The sequence below is a fragment of the Haliotis asinina genome, chromosome 16, assembly GCF_037392515.1.
Source record: "Haliotis asinina isolate JCU_RB_2024 chromosome 16, JCU_Hal_asi_v2, whole genome shotgun sequence".
NCBI classification, from domain to species: domain Eukaryota; kingdom Metazoa; phylum Mollusca; class Gastropoda; order Lepetellida; family Haliotidae; genus Haliotis; species Haliotis asinina.
The window spans coordinates 3270688-3282698 of record NC_090295.1 but is presented as its reverse complement, the minus strand read 5'-3'; the positions used below and the strand labels follow the sequence as shown (position 1 = coordinate 3282698).

Genomic DNA, 12011 nt, shown 5'->3' with positions numbered 1-12011 from the left:
AATTATTGCAGCAAAATGGAGACATGACATTCTGGATATCGAGACATATCGCAGCAGAATGGAGAAAGCATTGTGAGGTCATGGGTAGAGTTAACAGTTAAGCTTCACTGTTCAGTTCAGCTCAACCTGATGAGGGGGCTAGGATAAGCCTCGAAACCTCGTGACAGTAAACTCAAGAAGTTGCTATCCATAAAATTTGTCCTGTGTGCATCGTGACGTCGAGTACCAAGGGAGCAGACGTAGTGACGTCATTACAGTGTGACGTCATGCAAAGGTGTAAAACAGTGCAATATTCTTCCGCAGCGTTTTTGTGAAACAGGTTTGGGTTTGAAACCGTAAAAATAACAAAAATACGTTATTTTGTTATTTTAATGCATGTAAAACGTGAGTAGTAAATAAAATACTATCGTTCGGTCAGACACCATAGGCAGGACACTCGTTTCGTATAATTCGTTTGTAATGAGACCTCGTGTGATTTTGCGTCAGTTTTCAGGAGAGGGCGACTTCCTGGCGTGTTTAGATAAATGGGAATATAAGCCAGAATGTATGCATGCGTGTATGTGTGTGCATACGTGCGTGCGCGCGTGTGTAAATTTACAATACACTGTTCAAGGCACGTGATTCATTAGGACGCACATGAATTGACAATCTGGACGCAAATAACTGCAATTAATAGTATACGGAACGACGTAGATGTATTTACACATTAAAATATATAAATAAGACTCTAAATCAACAAAAACATATTTCCTTGATCAATTCCCAGTATATCCTCAGTATTTTCATCAGGTACGATTGATCAAAAACTTGGTCCAGTAATTGTAAGGATCCGAATGTTGCTTGGGGCACGTGTTTCTGCGACTGAAAAAAATATCCCACGTGCGCCGCGCATAGTGACTCACAGTGACCCACATAGTACAACTACAAAACAGAATAATAATAACTTTTAATACGTTTTTTTTCACAGTTTTCAAAATATCAAGAGTTATGTGCACGTGGGGTTATTTTATGTGTTTTAAGAGGAGGAATCGTAGGTTTTCCTTTAAGAAATTTGAGCTATGAGCTGCAAAACAAAATCCACAAAATGTTACATAAAGAAATATGTGGAGTCGATAGGAAATTCATCCAAATCTAGATTGTCAATAAAACTAACCATCCCTTCTAGGTGACGACTTAAGTTTAGTGTAATATTAAATCGCACGTGGCCACAAAATGATATGTCTTGTTGTCTCTGTTTCTACTAGTCGGAAACATACTAACAATTCACTATTTGAATTGTTCTGTTATGAACTGTAACAGTGTTAAAGATCGGATTCTTCACTCTGAGTACGAAGAGCATGAGTACGAATCCCTGATTGCTGAATCCACAAAAGTACGACTGAGAAAGTGTAATCCCAAACACAACCTATCTTGGGGACTGAATCCCACCTGGAACTGCACTATCTGTGTGAGGAGTTTTGCACAACTAGACATCAGATTGAGACAGGTGGAATTCGTTGAGTGGGCTCAATCGTGGACTATAGTGTCAATGACAATTACGTCCAAACGATGCGCCCATTCTCCATATGACGCTCACGCCCCTATCCGAACCAACCGGAAGTTGTGACACTTCCATTAACAGGTGCGGTAATGTCACGTGACCCAGCCAGGCGTGACGACGCGAAGTGTCACTGCTATCTTTTGTGAGAGATACAACGATGGCCTGCCTCCCAACATCATCTCCGTGGTGATAGGACGCCAGCGAGCAGGCTATAATGTTTCTCGGGCGCGTACAAGAGATATCAGCGGCGCGTGGATTTCTGACATCTCGCGTCCAGGACAATCAGCCTGTGTTTGCGCAGCATGTCAGACGTTGTGTACATATCTAATGACAGGATGATGGGTCTGTGAGAGCACAGGAATGTTTGTGTAGCTCCTGGAACGTCTATTGACACTGCTGACATAGAATCACATGTACCGTTAAGTGGCCTTTAACGCAGGCTCCGATTGCAAACTGTTTCCTCATTGAACTCCCATAACCTTGATTCTGTGCGTGTTGTGATAGTTGTGCAAGTTCTAGTTGGGATATACACAGAACATTTATTTAGTCGTCAACCCAGAATACAAGTATTGCATTCTGAGGATTTGCAATTTAATGTAGCACAAGCGTTTAAATTTGTTTTTATTTATCTCTTTTTGTTGCCTTTAATGTCGCACCCAGCAATAGTCCAAATGGACGGCGGCTTGTAAATGAACCAGACAATTCGGTGACTGACGTCATGTGCATCGGTCTACGCAGCTGGGATGCGATGACGTGTAATTGTATATTCGTGTGATAGTGGAAATAACATGTCATCATCTCGTCAAATTTGTTTTTATTTATCTCTTTTTGTTGCCTTTAATGTCGCACCCAGCAATAGTCCAAATGGACGGCGGCTTGTAAATGAACCAGACAATTCGGTGACTGACGTCATGTGCATCGGTCTACGCAGCTGGGATGCGATGACGTGTAATTGTATATTCGTGTGATAGTGGAAATAACATGTCATCATCTCGTCAACTCAAACACTGTAAATGTATATTTCATTAATCAGCGCTTGCTTCTCTTACGAATTTTGTTATTACTTCAACATTGAAACTGCCCATTCAGCTAAACGACGGCTTAATTGTCGGGACCCGAGGATCCCCAGGACGTTGCAGTACCCATGGCTACTTTTGGCAGACAGTTAAATAAATGGTCATAATTAGAAAATACGTCGTTTTTATTATTGCGTTGTTACGATCTGCCTATTTTTTAATTTTGAAAGTTGTTTCTCGGACATGGTACCTGCATTTGTTTCCAACAGTGCAAGCAAAAATGTGAACATAGGAGTGATTCAACTAGGTATAAATATATCTAATTCTAATGGTAATTCTATTCAAACTGAAATGAATACCCAATGAGATGGGAGATTCAGACCTAAGAGAAAATTGAGCCTAGCCTTGTTTGGGACTTTTGCATTGCAGCACGGACTTGGCGGGATGGGAAAATAATGTGGTTCGGGGACTGTGAGACAGACTATTAGGTAAAGGGTTCAAGCTCGGTTATGTACAGACAACCCGTAGTATCTCAGGATCCTGGCATCCTGAAGGGCCATAACTCGTAAGAACGAATTGCAGTGCCGCATGAGTACAACGGCGAAGTCTCCACGCAAGACCAATAAATTTGCGGAAAGACATATTTTACTTTGGTACAAACAAAACAAAACACGTTTTTTATCGAATATTTATTAAGCACTATGGTTTGATATCACAGGTAAGGGTGTGAAGGAGGAATTTGCTTTCCTTGTCACCATGGTCGCCAAACATCGCCTGTAGTCGGCGACTGAAGGCCCGCACGAGCACAGGGCTCCATTTTTATTGGCTGAGAGTAAAACCACGTGCTCTGTAGCCACGCAGTAACTCTGGACTCGTCAAAGTTTCTGTTTGACTTTTTATAGTCCGTTTTGAACAGTTTTGTATCTGAGAGATTGGGTGTGTGATAGTGTCCGGTTCTCTGGGTGGAATGTTTGATAATATCAGGAGAACCAGCATATCCACTGTCTGAGAAACTGTTTTCTTCCTTCTCTGGGGAAGTACACACTGTCCTGTTCACATACGCATGGGCAGCCGGATGTGGATACTGGGAACTGTGGGAAGGCACGCTACTCAGTCTTTTATGGCACTGACTTGCTTTTGACGTCACAGCTTCTGATGATGACGTCATGGGTAACTGCTGGACCTGTGTCATTCGTCGAGAAATGTGTTTTCTCAGCTGACGATGTACATTGTCAGACACTCCCGGCAGAGACTGGATGTAGGAGAGGATTTCTTCAGCACATTTGGAGAAACCATGTTGGAATCTGGCTTGAACTGCTTCTTTCACGTGTTGGTGTGTTGTGTTGATCTTCCTGACATTCCTCAGATAATCTACAGTGGTCTCCAGGATCTCAGCCTTCTCCATCTTGTCATAGTTGGGGTCCTGGGAAAATATAAAAACAATGAATTACCGACAGAACAAATATAAGCATTGTGTATTGTACAATGTATAGTTACAAAGCAATATGAAATATTAAACGAATTTGAAAAAAAATCAAGAAGGATTTTTCTTTTTTATTCGTTTCTTATTATTTACTCATATTTATTCCTTGAGCAAGCCAGAAGAATTCGATAATAACCGCTCTAAAAATATGCGCTGGGATGCCTGAGCTGAATATATAGCTTACATTTTGTTGTTCTGCTCCACACACGATCCCCTTGATTTCGGACAGACACTGGTTAATTCTCGCCCGTCGCCGTTTTTCAGCCATTAGCTTTCGACCCTGGAGAACAAAGTATAAACCCGTTATCATTTAGATATAAAATGCCTTTAAGCAAACATAATGAAGAATTCGATGCTGTGAAATCATATCTAAGGCTGAGAGAATGTAGTTTGTAAACAAAGTCATATCATGAATAATTCATTAGCCACGTGCATAGTGCAGGGCGGTGATAATTGTCCATATATGGACTGTCTGTTCGATATCAGAAAACAAAGAAGAGTATGTACCTTTCTATATCCAATATATTCCGAGTCTGTTTCCATCTGTCTCTCAAATGATTCCATGACTGCGATGTGTTCAGATCTAACAGACAAGTTTGTGTGTTGGAACGCTGCCTCCCCGACCCGCCTTTATACCCCTACATTCCCCTACCCACGCTAATCTATGCACAGTTAGGTTTTGACATCTGAATGGCCCGGCGCGATCCGATACGCGCAGCCAATCAGCGCACGACTTTTTAAGTGGTGGCACGCGCCGGCTCACGTTAAACTTCACCCGGAGACAGATGTTCTTCTCACGAATCGACAGGGATGATATTCTTCTGGAGCAGAGGCCATCTTGCTTAGCGTGACACGAGGAGTTACGTGGACGAGCACCGGCCTATCAACAATCTGGCGCAATATTCTGTCATTAACCTGTCCTAGACATAATAGACTCTTTCATCAAATATTTTTAACAACTTTCTTTCTAGAAAGTGTCAGTCGCGGAATAGCGTCACATGTAAGTCGAGTTGCGATATACCGTTATGTGCACTTAGAAAAGTATATAAGAAGCGAGTGAGTTGATGTGGCAATTGGTTGCGTGCTTAATTTAAAGCACGGGTCAACCGTATTATAGTTTTAGTTCAGAGAAAATGAGGAATTCTGGGAATGTTTTCATAATCCAAAAAAACTATTCAAAAACTATTTGATTCGTTAGAATTTCATAGGCCGGTTTGTTTGTTTTTTAAAAAGCAGCCTGAAGTTAGCAGCAGGTTCGTGTTTCGTTATTCGTTTTTCGAATAACGAATAACGTGCTAGCAGCGGGTTCTTTATTCAGACGCTCTACATGGAATCTCTATAGTAGTGCTGTCATATGCACTGAACGTCATGAAGTAACACATTGCTGCCCTGCTTGAAACACGAACCCGCTGCTAACTTCAGGCTGCTTTGTTAAAATGCATTAGCAAACTTATGAATCGAAGCAAAACATACCAAATGAAGACATCGTCAAAGGAAATCTTATCAAAGTACAAATACCTTTGTACAAATATTTAAAAGATAAATATTATTGATATATTGACGTCACGTCTCCGTGGATAATGGCGCAGTTAGTGTTTGTGTAAAATAAGTGTCTGCGTTTAATATTTACGAGTTTGTCAGATAAACATTTCGTTGACACACGTAGATACAGACAATACTCAATAAAATCTGATTTAAAACGGCATAGAATAGAGGATGTAAATAATTTACATTCTTAACTTCCAAAGCTCGACAGGGACGAGACAATCGAGTTAATCTCGTTCATTTTTCAACTTAGTAACACTATAAGATAAGATGGACATGGCTGTTTGACGCGAGGATCGATAGTGACGTCATTATCTTACTTGTCATGGCTAATTAATCTTCTTAATGAGTCGCCAGACCTATCAGTGCCATACGCGCGTTAATGGTTAAATAAATCATGTCTAGACTGGTTAAACTGGCACATTTGGATGAATCCATATACAGTAATGAACTATATCATTATCTGGGAAATAAAGGAGGGAGGGAGTGATTTTAGTTTCACGCCACACTCACCAACATCCCAGCTATATGGTGGCGGTCTGTAAATAATAGATTCTGGACCAGACAATCCAGTGATCAACAGCATGAACATCGATCTGCGCAACTGGGAACAGATGACATGTGTCAACCAAGTCACCCGATCCCGTTAGTTGCCTCCTACGACAAAGCCATATATTGCTGAATGCCTATTCTACCCCGGGACCTTCACGGTTCGGGAGATAAAAAAAAAATGGAAGTTAGTCGTTATGTACCATCTGAAAGGTTTCCTTCATGCACGAATAGAAATTTAGAAATCTTGTCCTACGACAAAAATGTCATGAAACATATATATTCAAAAAGATACACAATTTATTTACAGTATACTTTCGATCAGTCTCTGAATATCATTTTGATGGAAACAAACAAACCCATTCAAACCGCAAAGGAGCCCAAGAAGGACAAGAGATTCAGAATTTGAGGAAATCTAGACGTACTTCTCTTAGGGAAGAGCAGTCTGGAAACTAGACTAACAACTGAAATGAACATATTTTACTGAAATGGTGTCATTTATGTAAAGCATGCTTGAAATGTCATGGCGTGTGTGAATGGAACTGCATTATGAAGAGAGCCATTAAATATCACATTATTATTGACTTTTAGGCTCGTATTCAGTGATTTCGAAGAGATGTAAGAGGAAATATTAAAAAGAGAAGAAGAAAACGAGGAATATCATACTAGAGAGTCACACAGTGCAATGGTGTTTTATTAATTGTGGTGTTTTATTAATTGTGGTGTTTTATGTTCATCAGATACTCTCAGGTACAAAAGGTCTATGAAACACTAATTCACAAGTAAAATACAAGAACACCATAATGATAGAGCACTGATAAAACATGCAAATTCTGTGTATTTATACTTCATACTAATTGTAACTAGTTTGACATGTGCATATATTGAATGTATAACACACCACAATCTTCTCTCCACACTAGGTGTTATACATCACCTTGTTGGTAGCCATTGGCACGGACGAGTAATTACAATCAAGTACTCACTAAGTGCCGCTGACGTCCTGAGCTGTTGCTGACAAACAGGACAGTCAACCAAGTCATAATGAAACTGTTGAGTGGGGTGTCGGGCTGACAGGTTCACCCCAGGGGATATGACCTGTGTACCCCACCCGGTCAGTGCAGGCGCAAAGAAAAAGTTGTTACTAGTATGTCCTCTGTTTGTACAGCTGCATGGCAAGAAGCTCAGCGGATGTTGGGAGAAATGGTCTTTTGTCTCAGACTTTACATTTTTTGTACATCGTTTGAAGGGAAGAGAGGTGAACTTTAAAATATTAAATTAAACGGTCATTTTATACATTCTAGAAAAAAAACGTCATAGTTTAGTTAAAAAGGGTAAAGTATGTGATTAAGACTAGTCAGGTATGAGTTTGTACTCGTTGTGATAGGATTGCGTTGTTTCGGCTGATTGCATGATATATTTAAAACACGAAAAACGTTAGTGGGGCGTTTAATGCACAATTTGATTTGAGTTTCGTTCATTTCTATGTATGTGTCTGTGACAGAAATAAGAATCACCTTCGCATAAGAATGCACATATTTGTTTGTTCTATCCCTCACCCTTTATAGTCATAATCAGCCTGTACGCACCCTATTCTAAACTCAACTAAATGGTCAGTGGTTCTCGTTTCAGTTTTCATTTCTCATTCCACCACATCGTTATAACATTATTTCAGAGATCATATTTTGGTTTGCTTTGAAACAACGCTTTACAACGCCTTCTACTGGGTGTGGCTTTTGAGGAGGACACAACTATTTCAATATGTTTTCTCCTAGTGTGTGTGAAACAAATATAACTTGAAGTAATTTCTGTTTCTTGTAACAACTGACTGAATGAAACCCAAACATACGTTTTGTTTCACTCTCCGAATTAATCAACAGAAGTCAATTACTAAACTATCAATAGTCACACATACTATCGATGCATTGATAGCCTTTCGTGTCCATCATCGATTAATTGCAAGCTGTCGATACTTCGATGCGTGGTTACGCTTTAACAATCAGCGTGTAAATTGGTTTATAATTAGTTGTTTGTGATCAAGCCCCTGTCTTAACGTTTATTGATCATATTTAATGCAACATGCCCTTCTCAGTAAAGTATTAGCATTGAAATTTGTCTGTGACATGTAAACTTGTGGTGTGATCTTCCATAACCCTGTTGTCACCTCCACTCCCAACGTCTGTGTCTAATAACAATTTGCACGCGGAGGAGATTAATCCAACTGACTGATACGACTGTCTGGCTAGTCGATAAGATAAAACTCACTGTAAATTTAATCCGTTAAATCTGTTTACTGATATACACTTGTCTGAATTAATCTAAATGATCCAATGTTTACGAAACCTCTGCTATCAGTAACTGTATCACACTCCAGTTGACATCCCGTCCAGCAGAGTGAGGTAACCCCATTAAGTGTCAACACCTCAGTGTCTGTTATAAACACCAGGATATACCACAGATCATTATGACGTCATGCAGAGATCAATGACGTAACGGCATTGTTCACCGCCACCCATCCGGTGATGGAGATTGTTTGTAATGGTCATTGTGGTGAAGAACCCCGCTGGACTGGACAAGAAACAGCTGATTATGGACAAATTTGATGAAATGAGATTGGGTAATTGACAACAATATTGCAACTTAAAGTACATGTTGAGCGGTATACTGCCCGTGTTGTCCACAAATGAGTGAGTAGCTGAGACCATATCTGTTCGTTACAACCTTAAAGACGATCTGATTCGCATAGACACATGAACGAACAGATGTAGCTAAATAATAACACTGAATATACTGAAACTCTGTAGACGCCAGAGAATAACCAATGTAGATTATTCCTCGGGACGTTCACGGCAACACAGCACTGGAACTCTATAAATGGATCACTGAATAACCAATGACAACAAAAATGCCTTTATTTTTCAAAGACTGTATATTACAACAATTTGTACTGTAATGAAATCAAATTAAATAAACCTTCTTTTATCAATGACCACAAGACGAACTGTTAAGTACTTCCAAATAACTTTCACCAAGAATCGTAGAATTCTCTTTGAATACTTCATAAAATAGCATTCTCGATTGGATTTCAATAGTAGTCAAAGTAAAGGCTTGATTTGATGGAACAACATGTAAAGAATATTCACTATTGGGCATTTTAACATTTCTGTTTCATTTTATTATTAGCGCTCTGATTTCGCACTCAGGTGGGTAAATTTGTGGAAGGGAACTGGCTGCATGACCATTATTGATTAATGTCAGACTATCGCAATATAATTGAAGATTATATTGGCTTGGTTCTGCCAATTCGCACTTTTAATCATAACCATCAATAAATACATGGTATCACATAAAATGAACATTTACAATCGTAAAAATTACATGAATTATCAAATAAAAAAACCCCAGGAAATACATTCTTTGAAATAAAGGACAGGCTTTTCCTCTGCGAAGAAACGGGGTCTCCTAAATGAGAAAAACGGTCTAAAGATGCAAATGTTATTGTGTCAAACATGATGAGATCCGGGGTACTTTAGGGAAATCCCCTACTACACACCAACAATGCTCACAATGCCTTGTAAATCTGTGTCACGGTAAATCTCTCAATACCCCAGCAAACATTCCTCCACTCTCACTGTCATCATCCCGCTATAAAACCCCGTTGATGATGTTGTGACACGTAGGAACAATGACAGTGACGGATGGCGCACGCGAAGTGTCAAAACGTCACGCGCCATTAATTTGCAACGTTATTGGAGTTGAGGTTGTGTACTGTTATTATCAACGCGGACGAAAGCCCGTTGTCGAGGAGATTCCTTCACAATACTCGACAATGGGGTCAAGTAATATTCGAATTCGCTTCAATTGAGTCACGTGGCATGCGAGCACCTGTTGTATGGAGGACTGTGATGAGTGTGGGAAAGTTGAAGGAAGACCGTGACAAGGAGACATCCTAACACGTGCACCCTTGGCGTTTTACGTTGCATGCCGGAACAAGAAACAGTCATAGGAGTGTTTGGGCACCTTAATGCATTACGAATTTCAATACACATCCGGCGTTACATCTGTTTTTTTAATGTTTTTAATTTGTTGGGGTTTTGTTGGCTTTTTGATTTACCTCAGCAGCCATTTTCCTAAAAAATCAAATTCAAAAGAACGAGTAGGAAAATAAGGTATGATCAACGTGAATGAAGATATATAATAAAACGTTTACGTAACCGTCCTCCTTTTACATTTTGAAAAGTTTATGTTCTGTAAGGGAAAGCTCTACTAGTGATGGTCGATGCGAGCAGGGAAGCTCTAACAGAGTGGTGTAGATTATATATCCCTAATGGGAGGTTTTAATGAGGACCGCATCGGGGTAAAGAGCTGAAGATGTTCGTTTATTTCTATTTGTCATAATAAAGAAACTGACAGTTATAAAGTATCCCCTTTTTGTATTTCACTTCTAAATACCTTTCTGTCTTTCACATGTCTTTCTGTGTTATTTCCATATTTTGACATTTTCCTTTTTAGTTGTGCACAAAACATTCGTAAGTTACTTTCACGCCCGTATAAGTAATAAGCACAGTCGGTACTTGAATTGTACATGTGTCAATAGCTAGCCATGCAGACATGAAACATATACTCAAAGAAACAATCCAAGTCTAGGCCACCACAGTTTCTAGAAACTGAAGAAAGTCTCTGGGCTCCCTTGTATTTTTTTTTAAAAAAGCAACAACAAAAAAACCCAAAGAAACAATTCACTCTAAAACATGCTTATTTGATAGATTAGATGTTATATTGAACATCCATGAAACAAACGCTTAAGGGGCGGTGGGGGAAGGATGGTGGTTAAAGGCCACACCGAAGACCCAGGTTCGATTCCCCAGATGAGTAGGCTGTCCCTTTCTGGATTCCCCCGTCGTGATATTGCTGTAATATTGCTAAAAGCGATGTAGAACCATACTCACTTACTAACCAAACGTTTACAGTTGAGTTTAGAGTAATGCTGAGTATCTGAAACTGTACGATTCTAATCAACTTCATTTGACTCGAAATTAGCTACAGCGAGATAGGCGAGTCGGCACCTATAGTGAATCTGGGTTTGCGTTTTTTAGAGCGATTACATACAGTAAGGGCTGGGAAGAAGGGAAAATGACACGAAGACAACAACAGACGTTGTTTTATCAGCGCGATGTTACTGTTTGAATTGATCAAACCTATTATCAGACAACTGCACACAGATTTTATGTCCACTTCAAGCGCATGTCGCGCGACTACAAATGTACTTTGTAATCGGGAATATGTGGTATGGAAATTATGTATGTACATTTTCTACTCGTTATTAGGTTTTGCAACAAAAGCGCGTACGCACGCACACACCTCACATACGAGTGTAAAACGTTGCGCAATTAACAGTGACGTGATGCCCCGTTATCTTGGGTTCTCTGTAACTATCCGAGTGAGATAAACTCAAGGATGGCAAACTTGCGTCACATCTGATACGATTTTTAATGAATATTAGTATTGCCTATGTTTGGAGAACATTCTTGTATTAGACATGGTCTAATGGGTTTAGTCTCCATTCGACCACATCTCAGTTGGTCCACAAAAACAATGGAAGTCAATTAAGGCAACTCTCATAATGAGATGGCCTGACAAGGATGGGTTTAGTCATTAATCCCCTACATCTTTGTACATAATTTGTCAATTGCGTGATAGCAATACGACTGAGGACGAAGTCCACCTTTTTATTAGCTGTCCGTTATATACGGACTTACGATATGACTTATGGGAAAATGTACTAAATATTAATCCTTTATTTCTCTCTTGTCGCCAACCGACTAGACCCCATTCATAGTTAGTAATGCTAAGTTAATTAAACCTCTAGCTGCACTGG

The 12011-nt window shown here is 39.7% G+C and overlaps 1 protein-coding gene across 1 annotated transcript; it reads right to left on the bottom strand.

The window, feature by feature from the left end:
- Positions 1–3230: 3230 nt before the first annotated feature.
- Positions 3231–4635, bottom strand: LOC137268551 (enhancer of split m7 protein-like). Its single transcript, XM_067803121.1, has 3 exons — positions 4547–4635; positions 4224–4319; positions 3231–3979 (listed from the first exon to the last, which is right to left on the bottom strand). Exons 1-3 carry the CDS (start codon positions 4601–4603, stop codon positions 3308–3310), a joined length of 825 nt encoding a protein of 274 aa, XP_067659222.1. The 5' UTR covers positions 4604–4635; the 3' UTR covers positions 3231–3307.
- Between the last annotated feature and the right edge of the window lie 7376 nt (positions 4636–12011).